Source organism: Littorina saxatilis, linkage group LG2 (assembly GCF_037325665.1).
Source record: "Littorina saxatilis isolate snail1 linkage group LG2, US_GU_Lsax_2.0, whole genome shotgun sequence".
NCBI lineage: Eukaryota > Metazoa > Mollusca > Gastropoda > Littorinimorpha > Littorinidae > Littorina > Littorina saxatilis.
The window spans coordinates 80970795-80998778 of NC_090246.1; the positions used below are offsets into that span (position 1 = coordinate 80970795).

The following is a 27984-nucleotide window of genomic DNA, read 5'->3' on the forward strand; positions in this document are numbered from 1 at the left end:
CAAAGCGTAGGGGAACCGTCACAGTGTCACCGGTGTGAGTAATGCAATATTTATTGTGAAAACCAACAATTGTACAAAGAACATGTGAAGCAACATTATGTCTATGATGGTGTGAAGAAAATTAGTTATGATTTATACTATTATTATTTAGACTTGAGACTGACAGTGTTGTGACGAGCGTTGGCTAATGGTAACGAGTACATAATTATGTGTGTAGTTGTGGTGTGTGTGTGTGTGTTTGCGCGTTGGTTTGGATTATGGGTGTAATTTGTAAAACAGATCTGACAGTAATAATGGAGTTCACATCAGTGAGGTTCGTTTGAAATGGAACACACGCACGTTTTTAAAAAGAACAATATGAAATTTTGAACCATGAGATCTTTATTAAATAATAAACTGAACATCAGCAAAACATCAAAGCAATTATTAATAAGGTTTGAAAAGCTTGACTTACTATGTTAAATAGTGGATTGAAGACTGAAAACGTCATTTACAAATTACATCTGAGATAGGGAGGGCGGATGGGGGAAGTGCTGAAAGTGTGGATGAGAATAAAAAAATTAAAAAATGCTCAGTGACAACAGGGAGGTTAAAGGCTGCCCTTTTCGTAGCGTTCATTAATTAATTCCTATTGTTTAGTTGTGCCAATAATGTTATAAAACTGTACCAAAGGGGATATAATAACGATTGGCTGTAGCTTTCGAACAGAGAAAAAAATAGTTCAGTATTGCAAAGTGGTTTTGATAGTGTCGAATGTAAACAGAACAGTCTCAAAGTGAAAGTGGATGTTTTCCGGAAATTGCGAAGTTAACAAGAATACATAAAAGCGCGCTTTCCTGCTTAGCACAATACGCTACCGCGCTAATCTGGCGTTGTCAATATCACTACGTTTTGGACGTGGAAGGTGAGCGATTTCCTTCACGCGGGGTTGACGACTACTGTCTGTGTTGACGGTCTTAAAATAGCCCAACCTCTGCTTTAAGACACATGTTTACCGCCCTCAGCTAATCATAGTTCAAAAAATCACCCCCCTCCTGCTAGGTACACGTGCACTCAAGTTAACCTCTGCTTTGACCTGTGTGTCAAGAGTCAGATGAGAGAGAGAAAGCGAGAGCGAGAGAGAGAGAGAGAGAGAGAGAGAGAGAGAGAAAGAGAGAGAGAGAAAGAGACACACACACACATAGACAGAGACAGACATAGAAAGACAGAAGCAGAGAGACTCAGAGGGAGACACAGACAAAGACATACATACAGAGAGAGAGAGAGAGAGAGAGAGAGAGAGAGAGAGAGAGAGAGAGAGAGAGAGAGAGAGAGAGAGAGAGAGAGAGAGAAAAAGAGAGAAATGTAACTGATCTCGTGAGAACGGTTGAGGCCTTGCAAGGTTTTGACGGCAACAATATTTATTGTAGTTCTCTAAGACTTTATTTCTGTTTGATTTGTAATATGTTGGGAAGACATATGTATCAATTGATCAACAAAATAAAACATAATACAAAATGACACAACATTGTTAAAATCATTATTGGCCAACGTTGAACGTTTACGAAGGCCTCAATCTTCCCGCACCGTAGACCAGATTAATAGGTGCTTGATTTTGGTATTTTGATTTACATAACATTAAACCTTTCTTGGGGTTCATGGTCATTGCAACAGCCATATTAATATTATATGATGTATAATATTATATTTCAGCATATGTGAATTACATGTCATCATACCAAACTCTCATTCATTTTTATTCCTACATTATTCTGATTGATCACAACCAAACCTACTATCATTGGACACATCCAAATGCAAGCGCCTGTTCTTCACAACTTGCCATTGATCTAAAATATTTTTTAGATCAGTGCAACTTGCTTGGATCTCTTGTTTGGCCTGTAGGTAAAATGTACAATGTATTTTCTGATTTGTGCACAAAAGCTTTTTTTTTCTTTTCTTTTTAACATAACAATGTTTAATGTCACTGTATGTTTGAAAGACCATAGTCACATTTGTAAAACAAATGTAAATTAGACAATAAATAGCATTTTGGTTCATGATTTTTTCCTACACCTGTGCTGAAAATAAAAATGTTGGTATATAAGTCACTCAAATGCAGTATAGTATGAATGGTTTGAGTTTATTGCGGTTGACCCTGCACAGTTCGACCTATGTTTTTGTTGAACAATTTTGCCGAACGTATTTCACAACGTCCTGTGTTACACAAACTCAGTGATAACCAATTTTGCCTTCACCCTCCCATAGGGTGACGGATTTCACAACTGTCTACTGATGAACAATGTTGCCTTCACACCTCCCATAGGGTGACGGATGTCACAACTTCGTGTGTACACAAACTGATAATGTATTTCACAACAAAATGGCGCTGCCCATGGTCAACCTCGAAACTAACCGTATGAATGGGGGCCTCAAGTCAGACGAATAAGGATACAGACAAAACAGAAGACAAGACAGAAACACACGAACTCTCCTTGTGGTTGTTAGTACTTTCTTCCCCCTCTCCCTCCCTTTTCTTTTTTTATCTTCTGTGGATTATTTTGTTCCTATTTAGCTCCCCATCCCCATTCTTTCAATTTGTTCTTCTGGTTTATTGTTGTTATGTCCACCATTACAAAAATGTGTGTAATTTAGTATTGTTCTGGTCACGTGATATAAGCACTTGCTTGAGTGCGTGTCCTAGCTGTGTGCTTTAAACTGTTCATACGAATAAATTCTGAATAAAATGTTGTTTAAACCAAACGCACCCAAAGTATGCGGTTCAACCAGGTCAAGCACTGCTCAAGATATTCACATCCAGCAGTGCACCACTCTGACTCAGTAGCGGGTCTTTTAGATTACGTGAAAGCAAAATAATTGATTTCCACGATCAAAAATCTCGGTGTTTTATTAGTTTCTTAATGTAATAAAGAAGTCGGCTTTGTTTGAAGATTTGTTTGGCACTCCCGTAGTTTTTTTTCGCATGGAACCTAACGTCACTGGGTCATTCCATAAAGCTGTGTACCAAAAGTGTGACACGCATCATGGAAATTGAAAGTGTCTGAATAGATTGTTATTACGGTTTATGTGAAAGATATAGACATATGTCACGTTGCCATGCTAAACAAAAGATAAGTTTAATCTTTTTGGATACGAGGTGTGGTCGGAAAGTTGTGTAACATCACACACATGTTTAACGTAACATGGGATCTAAACACACAAGACAGATAACAAAAAGCCATAGTATATAGCAGGGACCTATACAGCCGCACTCGCCTAAACGAAACACGCTTAAGCAAAAAACTCGGATATCTGGAAGCGAAACCAATTCCCCGCCAGACCCCCCTCTTTGTAAGACTATTTTTAATTCGGATAAGCCAAACTCGGTGAAAATATAGCTAACTCAAACACGGATATCTCAAACGTGATTTTGACAGATAAGCCAAACTCAAAACACTGTCGGAGAGACTTTTTTTTGTGCTTGAAAAACACGTCAGGAAGATAAAAATATTTCGTCACCGCTATAATTATCCTACGGAAACGAACACGTCACCTGTTTTTGAATATGCCGGGAAACTGATGACGCGGTGTGCCCTCAGACTTAACTCTTGGGGGTCCGACCGTGACGTTGAAATCCTTGCAGCTGCCAGCATGTTCCAAACAACTGTTGCAGTGTTCAAAAACGAGTGGCTCTCATACAAACCTATTTTTCCAATCGAAGAAAGAGATCTTTGTGAAGAGCAAATCTACCTGAGGAATGTATGTGCTCATTTTGAACGAGTCGGTGGTGAAGATCAAACCACAATAAACATGCAACGAAACAAAACATTTGCCTACAATCTATGTTTTCGGAAATTTGATCTTGATTTATGACGACAGAGACACAAACTGTCTAATTTTGTTTAATAATAACAATAATATGGGAGATTTATAGAGCGCTTTACATTCTCTAAGCGCTTTACAATGACAAACATACATATACATACAAAGCAAAGCAAAAAAGCATGTGCAGCAGCATTCAGCACACAAGTGAACAACGAAACACTACATCAATACAAGCTGCAAGCATACTAACACAGGCAAAACATTCAAACATTCAAACACCTGGTTCAAAAATGCACCATGTTAAAATAAAATTAATCAAAATACTGTGTGAAGAAGTGTGTTTTAAGGTTTGATTTGAAGGAACAGAATGTTTGGCAGTGTCGGATAGAGTAAGGGAGAGAGTTCCACGCAACGGCAGCAGAGTGGGAGAAGGCTCTCTGACCGTGCTGTTTGCGACTAAAAGAAGATAGACGGAATATTCTAGTGTTTACAGAGGAGCGGAGGGATCGTGAGGGTGTATAGAGTGTGAACAGGTCAGACAGGTAGGATGGGGCTGAGCCAGATATTATTTTGTAGCAGATACAGCAGCACTTATATTGGATTCTCAGCTCTACAGGGAGCCAATGAAGTTTCTTTAGCAAGGGGGAACAGGACTGGGACCGAGGGGCTTTGCAGACAAGCCGGGCTGCAGAATTTTGAACATGCTGCAAGGGATGGATGACAGACTGAGGACAGCCAATGAGAACAGAATTTCCGTAGTCTAATCGAGAAAGAATGTGGGAGGAAACAAGGGTCTTGGTGGCATCTTCGGTAAGGTATGGGCGGATAGAACCTATTCTCTTAAGCTCGATGTAAGCGGACTGACAGACTTTCATAACATGGTGTTTCTGTTCTTTCTTTAATGGAGAGGGTTTAATTAAACCTTACATTTATTTTGATTTACTTGGAATCCTTTTAACAAAAGCGTAGTTGCTTGTGGAATCTTGGTTTTGTTTCTGAGATGTGTCACTGTTTTCACCCTTTATTTTTACAGTTGGCTTTGAGGTTTTAAAAAAGCCCAACTGAAGAAAGCACTTTTAACTTGTCACTGTTTTGATCTTATTCATTTAAACACACACACACACACACACACACACACACACACACACACACACACACACACGACAGGCACACACACACCACGCACAGAGAGAGACAGAATTTTTTATTTTTTTTTGCTTAACGCCCACTCCACCCCAAAGGGTTATATCAGGGCGGTGCTGCTTTGACATTTAACGTGCGCATACACACAAGACACAAGTCGCAGCACAGGCTTCATGTCTATCCCAGTCACATTATTCTGACACCGGACCAACCAGTCCGAGCACTAACCCCATAATGCCAGACGCCAGGCGGAGCAGCCACTAGATTGCCAATTTTAAAGTCTTAGGTATGACCCGGCCGGGGTTCCAACCCACGACCTCCCGCTCACTAGGCGGACGCTTTACCACGTGGCCACCGTGTTGCGGTAGAGAGAGAGAGAGAGAGAGAGAGAGAGAGAGAGAGAGAGAGAGAGAGAGAGAGAGAGAGAGAGAGAGACAGAGAGAGAGAGAGAGAGAGAGAGAGAGAGAGAGAGAGAGAGAGAGAGAGAGAGAGAGAGAGAGAGAGAGAGATTCCAAGGGATTTTACAACTTATCCTGGAAAAAAACCTCGCTTAAGCCGAACTGCACGATAATTTTTCGGGAAAGGTTTGGCTTATCCGAACTCGGATGTGCAAAAACTCGGATAAGCGAAACGATTTTTTATTCCCCGGGCGAATTTGGCTTAAGCGTGTTTGACTGTATTAGATATATAGGTCTATGTATATAATAACAAGCTTTTTTTGCTTCACATTTAGAGCGTATTCCGAACAAAATGCAGTCAGGGGAAACAAACTGAACTAGTTATAGGTAACAAAAACGTATTTTTTGGTTGTGTCAAACAACAAACAAACATCGTCTGTGTGAAGTAACAAACAAATCCACTCGTGTGAGTCAATAAATAACATTGAGTCAACATGTAGCTACAAGATGTACACTGAATGCCCAGAATCAGGTTATCATAGAGACAAGTAAGGCTTGGTTAGCCGAAACCCGAAGATTGAGACGGTGAGCGCGTCTCCGCGAATATCGTTTTGCCAAATATTTGTGCAAATTGTTAAAGCAAACATGACATATCTATATCTATTTTATTCGGGAACTGATCAAAAATGCAAAAAAATCATGTTTGAATTTCTCATTACAATTTTCTTAGTTGGGAAGAAATTCTGCCTCAGAAATTATTTGCCCAAAATTCATACACATTTAGTGTTAAGGCGATGTGTGGCACTAAAATTAAACTTGGAGAATACATAGAATAACCTAGTGTTCTTGGTAGTCATTGAAGTGACTTATAACAATCAATGAAAAATGTGCAAATATTAATAGACACAGATCGGCGTTGCTATGGAAACAGCCGCCATATTGGATTTCTAGGAAACGGTTTTACAGCAACATCATACATCAGAAATGCATGATATTTGGCACAAAAATACACATGACTTTTATCTACAATCACATATCTATTTCGCAACAGCGTTTAATCTGATTTTCTTCGATTTATCGTTTTCGGAAAGAAAATATAGTCGAGTGTGTTCCAATTTTGATGAAAAGTTAACGGTTTTTTCCCTTAACTCTTACAACTTGAACAGGACTAGACTACAAAGAATAGCCTAAGACTTGACAAAGAGACACCGAGCACGTCTATCACAAAATAAAACATTGAAATGTCGAACTTTTAAAAAATATTAACTTTAAGAGCGAAGAGTCGCAAAAGGTTGCCTACGTAACATTCGTCCCTCGTTGGTAACGACTCATAAAACGCTCCACGCCTGCTGCGTTCCAAAAATAGATGGATTTTTTATGGAAAAACCTTTCAGCGATGCTGAAGAACATCACATGCGAAAGGAACACCAAGTTTGATGCGTTGATAAGTGACAAATATCATGTTTAGCGATCCAGCATAACCAGAACAAATAGAAACGAAGCTTAGTCACATAGTGGCGACACGCGAAAGGCAAAATCACATTCAAATCGGATCAAATTTCACGGCGCACATTCTCACACGTTCATTTCACAGTTGTGCCTAATAATACACACAGTCGCATATTCGTGCGTGCAGAAGTTATAGGCATGTTCACGTAGTTCACGGTTGGTTTTAGAAACCAAATGTTACGTAAGCAACCGGTTTTTTTTAACGATCCATATGCACACTGTAAACATGTGTAGGGGAAAACAGCTAAGTGCATATGTAACACAAAACACAACGAAGATGTATATCGGGGAGTTCTTGGTCGCATTTCATTAGCAGCCACACGGATACTTAAAATCAAGATTTAAGCATGTCACACAAAAACCGCCATTTTTGACGTCATTTTCAGTGTTTGCTTTCATATAAAACACTAACCAACCGAACGATTTTCTTGATTATTTTATCGTTATCTCTTTGGTTAATTTGCAGTATGTTGATATCCTTATATCATTCGAGAAGCAAGAAAAACATTCCGAAATTTTACTCTAAAGTCATGACCCTCTTGTGGTACACAGTTTTGTGGAAGGACCCCACTACATATGTTTATCCTTGTAAGATCTGTGTGTATTAAGAGAACAATGTCCATAAATTTACTTTTGTCTTCATTTCTTTTTTTGGAATACATTGTCTTTAGCATCAGAAAAAGCGGGTCATTCGATAATGAAAACAGTTGCAATTTGAACATATTGAGTAGTTTCTCTCATCACTTCAAAGGCCGTGTCGGTGATAACGGGCCTTTGTTTGCAAAAAGGGTCACAACCTTTTTCATGCAAGTATTCCAATCCGTCTAAATGCATGGAGATTAATTTTTGTTTGATCTTTCTCCAGTGTATTTGTTCCCGCCTTCCTTGACATTCAGCCGCTTTCGTTTGTGAAAAAAACAAACGTCTTAATATTGCTTTTCTAAGAAATGCAGTTTCCGCTATGAAAGAGAGAGAATTAAAGCAAACATCCTATCGGGACAATGCTGGGTTGTTATTTCCCAAGCCTGTGTCCTCCATTGTGGCGGTGCCAGAGTCTCACTGTTGTAAAACAAGCAACACAGTTCCTCGGTGAACACTGTCAACGAGGGGAAGGTTTTACAATGCTTGGTTATGGGCAGAATATACCTGCGCAGTTTCAGCGGCACAGACGACGCACGGCCTATTATTTATGCTGCGATAGGGATTATGACGAGTACTAGGCCTGTTTTCCTTTCATGCAACGTGTAGCGGGCTGGGATAAGCTGCAGTGCGTCGTCGGTCCTCCGTGGCGTGGTGGTAAGACGTCGGCTTCCTAATCGGGAGGTCGTGAGTTCGAATCCCGGTCGCTGCCGCCTGGTGGGTTAAGAGTGGAGATTTTTTCCGATCTCCCAGGTCAACTTATGTGCAGACCTGCTAGTGACTTAACCCCCTTCGTGTGTACACGCAAGCACAAGACCAAGCGCGCACGGAAAAGATCCTGTAATCCATGTCAGAGTTCGGTGGGTTATGGAAAAACGAAAATACCCAGCATGCCTACTCAACGAAACGGAGTGAAGCTGACTATGCTCTCAGAGTATAGTGTCGGGAACCTAAATGGGCAAACGAGCGCCGACGTAACCAGACAATTCTGGAACGCTGAAGAAGAAAAGAAGGTCCTGCTGAAGTTACATATGTGAGCGGAGCACATATAATGCAATGTGCACAAGGCAAGCCGTTTTTTATCCTTGGCACAAAGGGTCAAAAATCAAAAAAATAAGCCCTTACAAAAATAAGGCCTTATTTTTGAAAATATGCCCATATTTTTGAAAATAAGCCCTTATTTATAAAATAGGGCCTTATTTTCCATGATTAAGGACTTAAATCTTTAAGCCCTTAACAAAATATGGGCATACAAAAATAAGCCCTTATTTAAAAATAAGGCCTTACGAGAAATAAGGCCTTATTTCTGTAAGGCCTTTTAAATAAAAAAAAAGGGCATAAAAAATAAGGGCATAAAAAATAAGGGCATACAAAAATAAGGGAATAAAAAAAAATAAGGGCTTGAAAAAATAAGGCCTTATTTTTTTGACCAATCATGAAGCTGAATAGAAGTAGGCTGCGCCGCACATGCGCAGAGATCTCATAACATACATGGAGAATGTGTTCAGTGATCGTGGTGAACTTTTGAGAAGAATTTGTGTGCTGAATTTGGAAATTGCGAGAGAATTGGGGTTTCCGATGAGGTGTATGCGCGCTCAAGGTAAGCATTGTTTACATGAAATGACTGTTTCATTTATATCAGTGTAACATCTTGATCGCTTTCGAATGTCCGGATGCGCAGTAGCGATGCGCAGAAAAATAAGGGCATATTTTTAAGGGCTTATTTTGTTATGCCCTTATTTTTTTATGCCCTTATTTTTTAAAGGTCATAACAGAAATAAGGCCTTATTTCATTATGCCCCTATTTCCTTATGGCTGTAAATATTTAAGGGCTTATTTTAGAAAATAAGGCCTTATTTTAGAAATAAGGGCTTATTTTAAAAAAATATGGGCATATTTTTTAAAAGTATGGGCATATTTTTTTAAGGGCTTATTTTTTGGATTTTTGACCCTTTGTGCTAAGGATAGTTTTTCTCCCAATGAAATGTGAGAATTTGTTGCAGTGACCTGCATTCGACCGCTCCGAATACGAGTTCGCAGGCGTTCAAGGGGCAGACCACTCTATCGAACTTCCTGTCCGATACATTGCCGTATTTTTAGAAATCATGTGAAACTACTTAGAGAAGCAAGTAAGAAACAAGGTTTTACAATGCGTTGCTATTTACACACAGACAGCCGTTTTCTTGCTTGTTAATGTAAATTATTCAAGACAAAAACAAGGTAACGCATGAATGAGTCCGATCACTGAAGCAACGTCGAAGTGTGTGAGTACAAGTAGCACGCACGGAAGTGAATCGTCTTTATCTCGTGCGAAGGAGAGCTCTCTATGGGGTGTCTGAGTGGAAAGATGTTGTTAGACTGTGTATAACCAAGAGGGATGAAAGACGAACAATAACAATGGTCTTAACGCGGAAAGGATGGCAATCTTTTAACAAAAAGTCAATAATTCTTACACGAATTATGTAAGTTTCAAAAGACAATATGTTTAAACAAAAGATACTGTCATTCATTTTTTTGGGTCAGTCATGATCAATCAAACGAATAATGCTTTACATAAAGACAACAAATCCTTGTTATCTCACCATTGTCTGCGAAACAATCCCATGCACACTGTTGAACTTTGTTCTGTCCATAGGTCTAAAGCCCTGAAGTGCATGGTTGCTGAGACTAACCTGTGCTTCACCCGTCATCCACACTGTTGAACTTTGTTCTGTCCATAAATCTAGAGCCCTGAAGTGCATAGTTTCTGAGACTAACCTGTGCTTCGCCCGTCATCCACACACTATTTCAAATACTACTGTCCTCGATCATACAGGGGGCCCGGGTGATCCTAGGGTCGCGGGTTCGAATCCGGGGCAGACCGGACACGGGTCAACTGTATTTGCAGACTCAGATATGGTATCCATGTCTCACCCCTGTGTCACCACAGTGGCACAGTGCCATAAGTGCAGATAGCTGACTCCACCTAAACACGCATATACTTGTGTATCTCATCTAATCGGTAGCTCAGTTGGTAGAGCACTGGACTTGTGATCGAAAGGTCGCAGGTTCGAATTCGGGCCGGGACGGACACGGGTCAACTTTATGTGCAGACCCAGAGACGGAAGCCATGTCCCACCCCCGTGTCATCACAATGGCACGTAAAAGACCTTGGTCATTCTGCCATAAGTGCAGGTGGCTGAATACACCTAAACACGCAGACACCTGGGTAGCGCGACTCCGTTGCTGCTAGCTTTCCACTGGGAGGAAGCGACCCGAATTTCCCAGCGATGGGACAATAAAGTAATGAAAATGAAAATGAAAAAATAAAGTCGGGGTAAAACCCGGGAACATGCCCCTAATGGCTTTGCCGTGATGGCGTAACAATTTAGTTTCTCTCAATCACACCGACATGTTGGTAGCCGTTCTCTGTTTTCGGAAATCAGGCATGTTTAACACTTTAACCCCAGGTAACTTGCTTTAACGGGTAACAACCGTTCAAACAGCGTGTGTGGTGTATACGTCAAAGACACGGTGTCAGTAGTCAATTCATGTAAATACAGGTAATGTTTCGTATACAAGTATTTACTGGCATCGATAGGTAAACTTTATCAGTTTTATAATTTGTCATTTACGTCTACTGTGGAAGGTGTTTGCGTGCCGAAAAACGAGGTCATAGCACTATTGGGGAACCGCAGTGCCAAAAGGCCGAATTACTGAAGACAATCAAAGAGACAAACACAGAAACAGGTAGATCTACTAGGTGCACACACGCATCCATGCATGAACACTCACTTACTTATTAGCTCACACCCACTATCTAAATCTCTCTCTCTCTCTCTCTCTCTCTCTCTCTCTCTCTCTCTCTCTCTCTCTCTCTCTCTCTCTTTTAGTTCTAAAAGTAAGACATATTTCATAATAGGGTGGTCCGTGTTCGTGTCCATTTTATTTTTTATTTGTATTTGATCGCTTTAAAGTGATGTTGATTCTTTTAGAATGTTTGGCATTGCAACTGCATTGTTCTACGAGAATTGTCTGGGAGTGAGAGAGGAAGAGTTGACTGATGTGGACACGCGAGGGTGTGTGTGTGTGTGTGTGTGTTTGTGTGTGTGTGTGTGTGTGTGTGTGTGTGTGTGATAGAGAGGGACAGAGAGAGAGAGAGTGTGTGTGTGTGTGTGTGTGTGTGTGTATGTGTGTGTGTGTGTGTGTGCATGTGCGTGTGCTTGTGCAAGAGTGGTAGGCTCAGTGTGATTGTTGGTATTTCTTTGTACATATTGTCTTCTTCTTCTTCTTGTCTATCACTCAGATGGAAACGCCGGTTCTCCGCGCAAATGTTGCCGTGCGCTGTAGGTCGTCCAGACTGCCATAGAGCTTCCCTTGCACCGTGGTCGCCTCCGCCCAGATCTGGCTCCTGAGGCCATCGTGTAGTGGGCAAGTCTGCAGCAGGTGTTCCGTTGTCATGCTGCCTGTTTGACAAGGGAACTGGTCTGACTGGCCAATTCTGAACTTGGTGAAAAGGTGGTGGTTCATTCGGTTGTGGCCTGTCCGCAGCCTGAATATGAGGACCTGCTCAGACCTTGTGAGCAGGTGAAAGGCGTCGTTTTTGTTGTAGTGTGGTTGCTGCTGCAACCACTTTTTGTGTTGCTTGGCCTTGATGTAACTCCCTTTGTCTAAAGGGCTTTTAAAGCTGATGACAATAAACCCTCAAAGCGTCAAAGCGTCTCGAAGGCCGGAGCTCTGCCCTTTTCGACGTGGTAAGGCTGCTTTAAGTGATTTTGAGACACCATGTTTGATCTGTGACAAGTAAGTACGCTCTAGTTGAAAATGCCATCGGAAAACACCAAGCTTCGGGCGGTGTGTGGACTTTTCGTCGCTGTTTATTATAGGGGTAAGCGAGCTGACCGGTGAGTTTTCAACATGGCACGGCGCACGAGCAAAACAAGAACTCACGTCATGTGTGTTTTCCTGACAGTCATACTGTGTCAGATGTTAGCCTGTGCAGGGGATATTGAGACAAATATATGGAAAATGCTCTCCGGCAGCTGGAAACCAACTTCGAAATGCTTACTGACATGTTCATACAACGAATAGATCGCCTGGAAAGGAAGATCGACAGCCTATGGCAGTGGTTGTGGGACAGAGAAGGTGACAGGTCCACCGATATGACAAGTCGGCGGACATTGGCGATTTGCAACAAACATTGGATCACTGCTCCGATCGCATAGAAGATATAGAAAAGGAGATCGAGAAAATGGAGACCTTCGCCAGACAAACCAATCTGAAGCTCACAGGAGTGTCAGAGGAAAGTGATGAAGACAAGCATGGTTTGCATGGATGTGTGTTTTGTGGTACTGGTGATGAAGACGAGCATGGTTCGCATGGATGTGTGTTTTGGGGTATTGTTTGCGGCGAAGCATGATTAATGGATCAATAAAGAGCTAAATATAATTATGTTGTTAATTGTAAATGTGATCGACCACTGTTTGTGTGTGTGGTTGTTTGTTTGTTTGTTTGTGTGTGTGTGTGTGTGTGTGTGTGTGTGTGTGTGTGTGTGTGTGTGTGTGTGTGTGTCTGTCTGTGTCTGTGTCTGTGTGAGCGTGTGTGTGTGTGTGTGTGTGTGTGTGTGTGTGTGTGTGTGTGTGTGTGTGTGTGTGTGTGTGTGTGTGTGTGTGTGTGTGTGTGTTGCTAATTCATATTATATTTTAATTACACTTCCACCGAAAAGCTTAAAATAAGACGAAAGTAAACGTCATATGATTCTATTTTAAAGAGTCTTGATAGTGCCCTTCTACAGTTTCATTTACAACGAGCGTTCATGATTTTGTTAACATCCTGTTATTCCATTTCCCAAGAATATGCATACATATATATATACATGAAATGTCTGATTATTTCTGACAAAGAAGACAACAATAATCGGAACAATACAAAGAGCGTGCGAAACATGAACCGACATCAGCTGTACAGACCGTCTACAAGAAATGAAGTTAAGCAATAAATACAACCTTTTCCTCTTTGTTTCTTCCTATTCTTCTTTGATCTCCATCGTTCCAGCACTGTGTTTTCTTGCGTCACAACGCAATTTGATGACGTTCATCAGGTCAAGCCCAACGAAAACCACCAACACTACTGCAACGCAGATAATTCCCAGAGTGGCGCCAATCGCAGTGCTGGACTTTCGCTCATCTGTCACAGACTCCTTCGATCGTTTGTAGGACGACAACGTCTTTCTGTTGATCGTTAGTTCTTCTTGGATGGCTTCCTTGGCTTTGGTGGCGTTAATCTCATTCTCTGCAAGTTTGGTTTCGTTGACTTTGTCGTTCTTAACACATCGGCAGCGAACTCCACGAAGAGGGGCTGACGAGGAGGTATTTATGACGTAAGCAGCGGACGTACCATCGTTCACTGTGGTGACGTCATCAGTGGAAGAGAAGAGGCCAGTTTGTGTTGCAGAAGCAGAAGATGCACTGTTCTGGTTGGATGAAAGAGAGGACCTGCCGTCAGTCTGGGGTGTAGATGTAAGTGGAGAAAGGTCGGTCTGAACGGTCGATTGTGATGAAGCGACGCTGAAAGTGCTGTCATTATTAGGCAAAGAAGCGGAAGTAACGTCAGTCAATTCAGGAGTCAAACTACTGGGACTTGAGCTGGTAGTATTTTCACTGAGATTTGCATCGTTTGTAGATGTGGACAAACCTGTGTTGGTATCGGCACTGACTGCTGAAGTGGTCTGTACAGGTGGTGGAGTAACAATAGACGTACCAGGGTCCGCAGTTGTGATAGCTTTGTGAGTCGTGATGCTCTCCAAAGTGGAATATTCCTTATCCGTGGAAGTAGTGTCTGCAGCAGCCGTGGAACTGTTCTGTGGGACAGTCTGTGATGTGATCTCAGTTTGTGTGCTTTGTATGACCGTTGTTGTTGCTTCAGTCGTTGTTGTTGCTGCCGTTGTTGTTGCTGTCGTTGTTGTCGCCTCTGTTGTTTTTGGTAATGCTGTTGTTGTTGTTGTTTCTGCCGTTGTTGTTGCTGTCGTTGTTGTCGCTTCTGTTGTTGTTGGTAATGCTGGTGTTGTTGTTGTTGCTGCCGTTGTTGTTGCTGCCGTTGTTGTCGCTTCTGTTGTTGTTGGTAAAGCTGGTGTTGTTGTTGTCGCTTCTGCTGTTGTTGGTAATGCTGATGTTGTTGTTGTTGCTGTCGTTGTCGCTTCTGTTGTTGTTTCTACTGCTTTTGTTGTTGCTTCTGGTGTTGTAGTTGCTTCTGTTGTTATTTCTGTTGTCGTTTCTGCTGTGGTTGTTGATGGTACTGTTGTTGTTTCGGTTGTTGTTACTACTTCTGTTGTTGTTGGATCTGGGCAAGGAGTAGTCCAGTTGTAAGCACCCTGGAAATAAACAATGGCTACGGTTACACGTTTCGGAGTCAAAACCAAGTACACTGTACCTTCCTGTGAAAAACCATCGTATACAGGTGTGGAAAAGAGAATGCACACGTTCATCGTTAAGTTTAATAATTGATATGTGTGAAACACATTCAAATCTTAACGTACCAAAGTTATAAAAAAAAAAAACATACACAGACAACAGGCGTATCATTGCACAAGCGATCTAGCTTCTACCCTCGTCTTTCACTCCCACTTGTGTCAGCTTTTAACACTTAGCAACAAAAATGATGGTATTTCAGAGAAATAAAATGCGGACCCCAATGATATCGGACAGCGAAGTCCTGAGGGTGAAGGACGAAGATGCACGGTAAGTGTTCAGCACAGCGTGACCCCCAAAAGGTCGACAGCACGAAGGTCGGCACTGTACGCGCAGTGGTCCTCCTGAGGTCAAGTTCAAGGTCACCATCGTATAGTTTCCTTGGGTCACTTCTGCAGACTCGTAGGATAGCTGTTGTTTTGACAAAAAAAACACGGTATTAGTTCGCATTTATTTCAAATGTCAGTTTTCCTGTGGTTTCCTGTGGTTTCCTGGTGTTATGTTTAGTATCCACACGGTGTTGTATCCTTCTGTATCTACTTCCCTAGACTCGTCGGATAACTTTTGTTTTGAGAAAGTTTACAATGTAAGTACGTTCTTATTTCCAGAGGACGTAAGCACAATCAAACACTCTGCGCAAATATAGGTGTTACTGTGGTTAGGTCTATTGTCACTATGGTGCAGTAGGCCTACCTTTGGGACTGGGTGGCCGAGTGGTAACGCACTTGCGCTCGGAAGCGAGAGGTTGCGAGTTCGACCCTGGGTCAGGGCATTAGCAATTTTCTCCCCCCTTTCCTAACCTAGGTGGTGGGTTCAAGTGCTAGTCTTTCGGATGAGACGAAAAACCGAGGTCCCTTCGTGTACACTACATTGGGGTGTGCACGTTAAAGATCCCACGATTGACAAAAGGGTCTTTCCTGGCAAAATTGTATAGGCATAGATAAAAATGTCCACCAAAATACCCGTGTGACTTGTAATAATAGGCCGTGAAAAGTAAGATATGCGCCGAAATGGCTGCGATCTGCTGGCCGATGTGAATGCGTGTTGTATTGTGTAAAACAATTCCATCTCACACGGCATAAATAAATCGCATAAAAAAATAAAAAAATTAATAATAATAAATCCCTGCGCTTAGAACTGTACCCACGGAATACGCGCGATATAAGCCTCATATTGATTGATTGATTGCCTTCCGTGGACTCGTGGGATAGCTGTTGTTTTGACAAGGTAAACGGTAGTACGTACTTATTTCAAGAGGAGGTGAGCACTATTGAACACCCTGTTGTTTTGACACGGTATTGGTACATGTTTGTCCAGCAAAAGTGAGAGCAATCAAAAATGTGTTTAAATATCAGTACTCCTGTGGTACATCTTGGCCGGGGGAACGTGAACGGTACTGGTACATACTTGTTTATAGATTAAAATGTAACCATTTACGCAATTAAGACAAACACGTCGCACTTGTCAGTTGATATTCACATGCGGTTGCTAGTTTTACATGTTGGGGTTGCGCTTTGAACACAATATTGATCAATCATTCAAGGAAAACATTTTATGTGAAAAATTGTCACCAGACAATGTGGGTTCGCTGACCTTAAGCACATAGCCAACTTGTTTACACAGGCTTGGTTTCAGAGACATTGTTTTCGAGGTTTTTTTTTTAAATGGCACCTAGCTCAGACGAGGTAAAGCACAAACTAGACAAGGTAAAACAAACACTGAATAACATAAATAGGGGAATTGTGACGGGCTCAACAATTCAAAAGCTAAAGTCTTACCTCAGTTTCAGAAGAGAACACATCGACCTCAAACCCTCGCTCGTGAACCAGGAACAGCAACACAGAGTCGTTGGTAGAAGGCAGGAAGCCTGGGGGCTCGGGAACGTACACCTCATAGGACACGTCCCACTGGGCCACCGGAGCCGGCAGCGTTAGCGTAGACTCGGGGTACTCTTCTTCAGACGGGCCACGGCTAAACTGAGCCACAAAGATCGGGGAATCGGAAGAAATGTCCGCCAAGTCTCCAAGGCTCCGCTGAAAGTAGAACACGTCCCTTCCCCTTGACGCTGTGTGCCTCTGGCCGTTGTAGAGGAACTGGTCGTTGGTGTTTATAGCGACTACCTTGAGTAGGTCGTGGGCGGTGCTTGAGCCCAGTATGTAGTGTGTCCCCGTGGTGTGTGTAGGCATCATCTGCTCCACTGCAAGGTCCTTGTAGTCTATGCCCAGCAACTGCAACAGTGGTGAATTCATCTGATTATAAGTCATCCATCCGTGTGAGGTCTTTCAAGTGCTCTTCTGCCATGTATTTGTTTCCTAAGCTAACTAAATGAAAACATCTAAAAGTCATCAGACATTCGCTAACTCACGTGATATGTTCACACGTTTGTTTGTTTTTACATTTGGTCAAGTTTTGACTAATTGTTTTAACATGGAGGGGGAATCGAGACGAGGGTCGCGGTGTATGTGTGTGCATAGACCAAATGGTCTATGGTCTGTGTGAGTGTGTGTGTGTGTGTGAGTGTGTGTCTGTGCGTGTGTGTGTGTTGAGCGATTCAGAGTAAAATACTGGACCGATCTTTATGAAATTTTACATGAGAGTTCCTGTGTATGATATCCCCTGACATTTTTTTTCATTTTTTCGATAAATGTATTTTATATCCGGCTTTTTGTAAAAAGTTGAGGCGGCACTGTCACACCCTCATTTTTCAATCAAATTGATTGAAATTTTGGCCAAGCAATCTTCGACAAAGGCCGGACTTTGGTATTGCATTTCAGCATGGAGGCTTACAAATTAATTAATGACTTTGGTCACATCTGAAAATTGTAATTAAATTTGTTTTTTTATAAAACGATCTAAAGTTACTTTTATTTTATTCTTCATCATGTTCTGATTCCAAAAACATAAATATGTTATATTCGGATTAAAAACAAGCTCTGAAAATTAAAAATATAAAAATTATGATTAAAATCAAATTTCAAAAATCGTTTTAAAAACAATTCCATCTTATTCCTTGTCGGTTCCTGATTTCAGAAACATATAGATATGATATGTTTGGATTAAAAACACGCTCAGAAAGTTAAAACGAAGAGAGGTACAGTAAAGCGTGCTATGCAGCACAGCGCAACCGCTACCGCGCTAAACAGGCTCGTCACTTTCACTGCTTTTTGCACTAGCGGCGGACTACGGTCATTGTGAAAAAATGCAGTGCGTTCAGTTTCATTCTGTGAGTTCCACAGCTTGACTAAATGTAGTAATTTCGCCTTACGCGACTTGTTTGTGTATCATATTGCTTTGCAAGAGCACCCTCAAGCTACTCAACAGCAACCAAAAACAAAAATGTGAATCATCAAGACTGACAGACGAGATACCAAGATTTAACCTAGACACAGACGGGCGCTGTGGCGTGGTGGTAAGACGTCGGCCTCTTAATCGGAAGGTCGAGGGTTCGAATCCCGGTCGCTGCCGCCTGGTGGGTTAAGTGTGGAGATTTTTCCGATCTCCCAGGTCAACTTATGTGCAGACCTGCTAGTGGCTTATCCCCCTTCGTGTGTACACGCAAGCACAAGACCAAGTGCGCACGGAAAAGATCCTGTAATCCATGTCAGAGTTCGGTGGGTTATAGAAACACGAAAATACCCAGCATGCTTCCTCCGAAAGCGGCGTATGGCTGCCATAATGGCGGGGTAAAAACGGCCATACACGTAAAATTCCACTCGTGCAAAAACACGAGTGTACGTGGGAGTTTCAGTCCACGAACGCAGAAGAAGAAGAAACCTAGACACAATGGTTAAGAATAAATGTCTGTGTGATACAGAACTCTCTTAAGGGGGATTCTTTCTTCGTGTGTTTCATTTACCAAACTGAAGAATCTCAAACGATCTTGGGGTAGACAAAGTTTTGAATATAACTCAAAAAGTATTATCATTTGATATTTCAAAAATAGATCGAAAGGTAGTATCAGGCTTTTTTGGCAACGCTGACTATTTGTCTGAACCAAAACAAGAAAAAAATAACACAAGGGACGATATTTGTATAATTGTCATAACATGAATTCACACGGAGCTTCCCGAAATCGCATTAAAGCAAAATGGCGGCATGCACGGGGAGTGAATAAGAGTTATGCATACTTACTCAGAGTAACTATGCATATCTCTGATGACATTAATAGGATGAAAAAGCCGTAAATGCTATTTTGAATTTCAGGCTTCGGTGAGCTTTTTTTTGTTCGATTTGACCTATGCAGAGTACAGACTTTATGCTGTGTTAATTCCGGAGATTTACACAGATGTCACTTATAAAAGTGTAATTCAGCCCAACATGTCCACACTGCACAGAACGCTGGCAGGAGACATCTGCTTGGTATGTGGAAGGACGCTCTTAATAATATCTTTGGACGGATCGGTGCTAAAATAACAGTTTCTGTAAAGACACAGTCCTTGCCACGTAAACTGTTGGGCTATCCATCTGAGATCTAGTCAAGCGTTCACAAAGGATAAGAACTTCCTTCCACTTAGAGACATACCCAAACTAAACAGCCTGAATGCTCCCTTCACGCGAATCGTTAGGACTGTGCCGTTAAAATTTAAGGAATCTGAAGGGAAAAAAAATACGAAACAGGAAATATCTCATTTACCGTTGTAAAATCTCCGCCTGAGAAGACAGCTATTGTCTTTGTAGCTTGCACCAAAGTTCCGGTCAAGTCACATTTGCATGTTATTTGCATAACGCCTCCTTTTGTTAAACTGCAACCAAGCAAGATTAGTGCGATAATTGTCTATATTTTGCCGTTTTATATGCAAACATTCTAGAGGTATAGAGACACAGAGACGCACATAGATACATAGAAAGACAGAAATATCACACTTACACCCACCCCACCCCCTCCCCCACACACACAACACACACACACACACACACACACGTTTTTACATAATTAATAAGAATAAATATACATACAACATGACTTCCCTTCTTTGTCTCTGTTAATCTAGGGAGAACATATCCAGCGATATTTCTCCGTAGGCCTAAAGTTCGGCCATGACCTAGGCAAAATAACTTGCGCAGCCGCAGAAACAAGAAAATGGAAATCTTTTATGAAATGAGTGGGAGCCACGCAAACTTGACCTCTTGATTCCGACCATGAACCCGCTGTTGATAATCTGGAAGGTCGTACCAGAAATGCAGATCTATCTCTGGCCGATTCATAGATTCAACCTACAAACTGCGACCTCATCTGTGATCAGATGGCGAAGCAATGCGTGAAATCTTTTATTCTAAAGCCTTATGGCTCGTTTCGACAAGCATTAAACGGAAGAAATTAACCACATGCAGTTTATTCTTCAGAAAAATGCACACACAAAAATGAGTTGGGTTCGGTGATTTGTACATAAACGTCTTCCTCACGATAGATTCGCTGATTTGTCTTATGAAGCCGTCATCAACACGAACACAATGATTGCAGAAGCAAACTCTGTACCTACACGACCGAGACACAAGACTGATTATTTCACAGCTGCAATGTGAATAGAGAACAAAGACGTTTTGGGTAAGCTTACTCACGTCAGGTCTTCACTGACAAGCTAGGAACAGACGGAAAATTCCGAACAAAAGTAAATGACGTCAAAGTCTCTTTCGCTTTGCGTGTAACTTTGTCATGACGTCTTTTTGTGACGACAGTATACGCGACAATTTGTTCGCTTCCGGTGTCATTTTAGACTGAAAAGCAACTCAAAAGAAGGAGCTAAGCCTGTGTCTTGAAACAGCTGAAACACTGTTTTGGATTGCCGTTTCAATTTGTTAACCAAAAAGTTAAAGAAAAACAAACAAGGTTCAGTTGCGAACTGACAGCGGATTGAGCATTTATTCCTGTTGATGAAGGTACGATTGAAGCTTTATTCTCTCCGTCAACCAACAAGACTAGATTTGTAGCAGACGAAAAACAAAGTGTGCGTTTTTCCTGTCTTGTGAAGGCGATTATGTCGTTATAAGTTATCTGTACGTTGTGAAGACATTTCAAAACAAAATTTAGCTTTGATGCGTCACGGGATATAAGCTTATACGTTTTCATCCATGGAATTGTTTTTTTCGTCTCGGCAGGGTGAATGAATTCATGATGTCTTTTCCGGAACTGGACAAAACTGGCCTTGCCAAGACTGAAACAAAATATAGTTCTACAACTTCTAGGCTTGGGTTGATTGCCCATGGTGAATTTCCAATGATTTGTTTCCACATCCCATGACAAATTCTCTTTACTTTGTGTGATAATTTACTTTGTGCGGCAGTCAGCATAAGCTAATCGAGACAGTGAATCTCCACAGATTCTCTAGATAGTAAGCCGAGACTGTATTCGTCATAGTGACGTCACAATGTAAATGTCTATGAGGTTATTTTCGTAACCTTGTCTCTTGTCTAGGAAACACGAAGGTGTGGAAAGTATTTCTTATAAACATAATACGTGCCAACATAATATTATTGCTAAGACCAGCTATAGTGGCATGAAGCGATGTCAATGTTTAGAATTGCTTCATGATTACTAACATTCTCGTTCATTCGAGAGCAATGTAACCTAGGTATTGCTTGGCGACAGACAACAATCGTAACGTAAAACCAACGATCAGTCCCAGTCTGTTCGTCAAGACCCGAAGAAGTCCTGTACGAAAGATTCTAGGCAGGTTAGTAAATGATTCATAATCAGTAACTTTCTGATGAAGCCAATCCTATAGTGTGTGTTCATGTAATCATTTGTCTGTTCGTTTGGAGAAATTAGATGACACGAATAGGTAGGCTAATTTGTGTTCCATTTCTCAAGATGCTGAAACATGTTGTTTCATTTTACATGTTGCTAGATGAACGATTTGTTAACGGTATGCTACACTTTGTGTGCAGACACTGAATTCTCTTCACCGAGGATTGGATCAGTTGTTTTATTTGTATACCTATATCTACACTGAATTCGCTATAAACCTGGCTAGACGAATAAATAGGCGTATAACTAACACAACACAGCAACAACGAACAACGCGCCAATTACAACAAACAATACAACGCACAAATTAGCTGAACTACAACTTCGTTTAAACACACTGAATGAGCACAGCTACCTGTTTTCTTGAATTTGTTGGCCGTCCAAGTACCCTGTGCCCTTATATTTCGCTTTGATCGTGTCTGGATCGCTTGAGTTCACTCTTAGGTTTACAGTCACGCCTACGTCATTTGTTATGGCTAGGATGACGATGGCACAAAAAACGGTGTCACAGTGTGTGGCAATGACGTATTCATCGCCCAAAGACGTCACTGGTAGCACATTGAACCTGCAACATTTTTTATTACCAATACAGTGCCCCATATGGCTTTTTGACCAATCAGGACGGATTCTAGGTGACCCTCTAAATGTGATAACGTTCAAACAGGGACCCCTTTTGTTTATCACGCTACAAATAAACAAGACAAAGTAAAAACTTAAATCATCTTCTCAACCCTTGTTTTGAAATTTTCCCTTCAGGTAAACGTTATAAGGTCCCTTTGTCCCCTTTGGCACGCAAAAACCAGTATAAAAAGTCATTCCTTCCTTCCGCAGTCACCATTTTAAATTCTTCTCGCATCACGAAGAGGCTGGTCAGCAGGGAAAACACATCAAATGTGTGAAGGTGTGTGTGTGTGTGTGTGTGTGTGTGTGTGTGTGTGTGTGTGTGTGTGTGTGTGTGTGTGTGTGTGTGTGAGTGTGTGTGTGCGTGTGTGTGTGCGTGCGTGCGTGTGTATGTGTGTGTGTGTGTGTGTGTGTGTGTGTGTGTGTGTGTGTGTGTGTGATTGCGTCTATGAGCAGTGTACATTATTGGTCGAGTGAGGGTTCTTTGCAGTTTACAAATCCTAATCTGTGATATTCGTAATGTGATTGCTCTGCTGTGAAACCCAACTTCTGTGATATGAGAGGGTACATTTACAAAGTGCAATATTATATTTGATTGTGATAGTCTTAAAGACGTTTGACCTTACTTAGATTTAAAGATGACACGGACAGCACTTTAGGTCAGTGTTATTGGAAATATGATAGGCGTGCTTGTTATTACATACGTGAACCTATGTTTTATGTTGTATGTGTGCTGTCCTATACAATTGTTGTTATAATCGTTTACAGGCAGGCAGGGTGTGCCGAAGAAAATTTTCCATTTGTATGTAATATTTTAATGCACAATAAAGTGCTGTTATTGTTATTGTTATCAACAATATCAGCGTCATTTTTTCTAAAGAATGACACTTCAAATGCTGTCAGATATTACTCTCTCTATCTAAAACATAGTTACCGAAAGCGAGTTTTGTCTGTGGGTGTTTTACGGAACAGCCGCAAGACACCACCCACCCTCTGAGTGTGCAATGCCGACCCACTTACTTGAAAACTAAATTGTCAAAGTTCGGAACAAACAAGTGAAATTGCGTCACTCGCTTTGGGTCATTACCCATCCGTCTGGAGTCGGTTCTAAATCTGTCGCTCTCTGTTCAAGAAAAACCGAAGCAACCGAAACGCATGTTCAACATGGTTTATTTTGTGAGATTGTTGTGTGCATATTTTACCTGTTAATATTCATCACGCAAGGTGAGTGATTGGCTGATCCAGTTCACGTGAATGCTTTGACTGAAAGGCATAATCAGGTAGGAGCGCTTAAGTTCCCGTTGCGGGTGTTCTGTCTAATTCGCGGGTTCGCTTCGACATTTCTTTTGGGCGAAATAAACGGTAATAAAACCGTTATTTCTAATACGCTGACTGTTAGCAAATGATAATAAACATGTCTCTCAAACAATATCACCATTCGCCTGAAGGCTCATGCTTTATATCTTTTTTCTTTACATGTCAGTTATTATTTGCTAACAGTCAGTCAGATAAGCTGATGGTAGATTTCCAAATGAACACAGCACCCGCAGATCTACTGCTGATTTACGACGGGCAAGCTACAATCCAGGGCAGAGAACACTGCAGCGTTGTAATCCAACTCTTCATTTGTTTCAGGAAAGCACGTCCTTACAAATGAACATTACAACTCTCTGATACAAAGACATAGTGTACAGGAACATTCCGATAATTGAGTGGGACAGGATTAAACAAATTCCCAGGGCTGCAGTGAGGAAGTACACGGTTTTTCTGTCATTGACCTTAATAGCTTTCACACAGCCAGTGTATGAGAGATAATGGTCTTCTTGGTGACCGTTCATGCCCAAGCACGTGGAGCTGGTTGCCAGCAGGACAATGTGTCACTGAACAATATCAGAGACTTCGGAGTGCGAGGACCAGGGCAAATAACCTCATGTGAACCTGTCTGAGTGTGACCATCGTGACGCCCATATCTTTAAATCTTAGTCGTATGACAATTCCAAGAATATATTATCTTGATACGCAAGCTCGAGAGTAAGTTAATGATTGTAGATAAGCTTTGCCATGATAATTATGCTGATGCAGTTTAAAAGTGTGTGTGTGTGTGTGTGTGTGTGTGTGTGTGTGTGTGTGTGTGTGTGTGTGTGTGTGTGTGTGTGTGTGTGTGTGTGTGTGTGTGTGTGTGTGAGAGAGAGAGGATTGCACAAGATCTCCTTCAGGGACAACTACACCAACAACAAATACACAGTCATTTTATCTGTTTGACTTCTTTTAAAAATTATACATGGAGTAAATATGATGCGTTAGTTTTAACTCTGAGTGTGTGGTGTGTGTGTGGTGTGTGTGTGTGCGTGTGCATGTGCGTGTGACGGAGTGATTTGAGCTTGTGTTACTGTTTGTCGATTTCTTACGGGAGCCTTGAAGGCTTCGCCTCTTGTTTAAAGTAAACATGACATATCTACATAGTTTTAGATTAAGGATTTCTTGCAAACATTCGATTTAATTGACAACTTTAATAAGCAAACCAATTAATTGATTTGTGAGCTTCCGAGCTGCAATGCAATTGCATATTCTGGACTTCGTCAAACATTCCTTGACCACAAGTTCAATCAATTTGATCGACAAATGAGGGTGTTACAGTGCCGCCTCAACAATTACACAAATCTGGGTGGGGATATCATACTCAGGAACTTTCATGTACAGTTTCATGAAGATTGGTCCAGTAGTTTTCTCGGAATCACACACACACACACACACACACACACACACACACACACACACACACACACACACACACACACACACATACCCCACACCCTCGTCTCGATTCCCAGTCTACGCTAAAACATTTAGTCAATACTTGACTAAATCTAAAAATGGCAACTGCACAAACTACTCACCCTCCGCTTGAGAAGGTAGTGTTCGATGCATAGTCCATCATGGCCTGCAACTGAACGTTAGCGTCGGACTGGACATATACGCTTTTTGTGCTTTTTCCTGAATTATAGACAATCAGGTCAGAATTTAAAGTTGCGGTCAGTGTCGTGTGCGGAGGAACATCGTGAATGCCCAATGTTGGCGAGTCGAGACCGAAGGACTCTATGGTCACCTGAAAACGGATAGCAGGAGTCGTATTCTAATCGTAGATCAATGTTCTCCCCCAATAAAAATGCGAAAGACAGGTGAATACTTCATGTAAAGCTGCAAACTAATGTAACTGAAATCAATCAAAAAAAGGTTGAACTCATTTTATCGCAAGTGTAATCAACAATGTATTTGTTTAAGTTCTCTGCGTCATTTAAGCGGCAACCCCATTCCGTCTCAGAAATTTGCAGAGCTGTTAAATGTTAAGCTTTTTGCACAAAAGCCAAACTTAACACGATGAAACACACTAGTTAGGAATGGCTTTTAACGCCGTTCTATCACTCGTACCGATCGCTTACGTCACTATTTAGCACACGTAAACCATGTCTATGCATCTACCATGTACACCTACCGCCTATATATTATAGTCTACTCTGTTGTATTAATTTCGTTTGGCTCAGACAAAACTCCTCAAATGTCCTACATTTAAGTAGAAATCGTGCTTTACTGTACACATACGAATGTAAAAGCGAGACAGCAGAGGCTAAGGGACTTAACTGCATGTGCCTAATTTGAGAGAGAGAAAAAAACACCTTGTAGTGTTGTAAAAAGGAAGGAACTGGCTGACACTATCAAAGAAAACACGTCACATTACAATTTGCAAATGTCCTGATTTTTTTTTACATTAATTGCCAACAATATACTCACGCGTGCCGTCGAGGATGTAGGATTGGTGATGTACAAATTCAACGTCTGGCTTAGAATGTCGTTGCGAACATTTCTCATGAAAGCGACCCAGAATTCCCTGCCCAGGAAGTCGTCTCCCCATTGTGTGACAGTGGCGTCTGAAACGTTCAGGAAAAGATGATGGTTTAGTGTAATAAACACTATTTTTCAACACATTATATCAAATTTGTTGTTGCTGCTGTTGTTGCTGTTGTTTTTGTTGTTGATGTTCTTATTGTTGTTGTTGTTGTTGTTGTTGATATTCGTGATGTTTTTATTTTTGATGTTTTTTTGTGTTTTTTTTTATTTGTTGATTTGTGACGCTGCATGCACACGCACACATCAACGCACACGCACACGTACACATCAACGCCAACGCACAAGCACACGTACACGTTTTGTAAAAAGCACTTTCTAGATCCGTCTACTCAGGTTCACACGAGAATGGGTCAATCACATAATAATGCCTCTGCAACAGAAAGTATAGGTCTAAAACCTCCCTAGACGGTTCTTTACACTCTCCCTTTATTTGCTTTTTATGTCTCACTCTCGAGCGCAGTCACCATGATTCTGCTTTAATGGTAAAGTTGTTCCCTCGATTAGTTTAGCCAGTAGATCATTGCATTAATGGTAGCTATAACTTTGATTGGACGGGGTACTTTTTAATTCCTATCTATTTTTCATTTTTTTTTCTCTTTTTTTTTTTTAACCTCAGTTGCATGCAGGTTTGCTACTACAATTATTTTTTGCCTTTTTATCTTTTTTTGTTGTTGTTTTTTTTGTTGTGGCTTGGAGCAAACCTTCTTCATAGGTCTTTTCTTTTCAAATGTGTACAATTTTTAAATCAATAAACCTTATCAGTAAACTAATATGTTCAAATAAATAAATAAATAAAAATAATCATAACATAAATTTATTCCTAATGTTCAGCTCAGTTTCCAGTACACCAAATCTTTTTTAACACTCAACTTATACCAGGCCCCTGAGGGTTAAGTCCCTTTGAAAAATAAATAATATTTCAAGGGGTGTCCCATATCTAAATTTACTTATACACATTTTTCCAATCAAGATTAAATGGGTAAGATACTTAAACATTTCATGTGTCAAACCATTCTTATCTCGCACATAAATCAGCACATCTGTTGCTTGTAGAATAATTGCTATGTTATATCGATTGTAGAACAATGTTTCAACATGCTTCCACAAATGGTGAATTTTACTGCAATAGAAAAAGAAATGTTCAATGTAATCAACTTGTTCAATACAGTATGGACATTTATCATTATTTGCGAGTCCCATTTTTAAGAGGAGAATATTGGTTGGGTATATATTGTGTAATATCTTCCACTGTAATTCTTTTAGTCTGGTTTCTGTTGTTGTTTCTTTTGCATTAAGCCAAACTTTTTCTTCAATACTAATACCAAGTTTGTTCAGCCAAAATCGAACACAGCAGGGTGGACTATATTTCATATCTGTCATAAAATTTCGAAAATCTCTAGCTTTTAACATCACTTTATCATTAAAATACAATTTCGAGAATTCTTCAGTGACAGCATATACATAATCCGTATTGTTCTTTAAATAACGAGACAACGCCGAGTGAACAACAATGTACTGTAAATAGAGTTCTGGTGAAGTACCAATTAGGTTCTGTACATTTTGAAATGACAAAATGGAATTGTTTTCTAAGAGGTCATTGACATGTGTTATTCCTTTTTTTGCCCAGTTGTCAAAATAAATTACATTATTTTGATATTTTATATCGACATTATTCCATATGCATGCCATCTTCAGAGATGACGAAGAGTGCAGTGTATTATGTTCCAACCAGACTCGCAGTACTTTGCTCCAGAAGGAGGACTGAAGACTATCT

At 40.9% G+C, this 27984-nt stretch overlaps 2 protein-coding genes across 2 annotated transcripts in view; both read right to left on the reverse strand.

Moving 5' to 3' along the window:
* Window positions 1–13266: 13266 nt before the first annotated feature.
* LOC138956748 (uncharacterized) lies at window positions 13267–15341 on the reverse strand. Its single transcript, XM_070328023.1, has 2 exons — window positions 15158–15341; window positions 13267–14841 (listed from the first exon to the last, which is right to left on the reverse strand). The coding sequence occupies exons 1-2, from the start codon at window positions 15305–15307 to the stop codon at window positions 13498–13500; spliced, it is 1494 nt and encodes a 497-aa protein (XP_070184124.1). The 5' UTR covers window positions 15308–15341; the 3' UTR covers window positions 13267–13497.
* A 1363-nt stretch (window positions 15342–16704) lies between these two features.
* The window catches only part of LOC138954457 (uncharacterized), a 31079-nt gene continuing 19799 nt past the window's right edge, over window positions 16705–27984 (reverse strand). The window contains exons 2-5 of the mRNA XM_070326305.1: window positions 26094–26230; window positions 25202–25410; window positions 19572–19680; window positions 16705–17166 (exon numbers count right to left, since the gene is read on the reverse strand). Coding sequence (XP_070182406.1) covers window positions 16705–17166; window positions 19572–19680; window positions 25202–25410; window positions 26094–26230 — 917 coding nt within the window. The remainder of the gene's footprint in view (window positions 17167–19571; window positions 19681–25201; window positions 25411–26093; window positions 26231–27984) is intronic.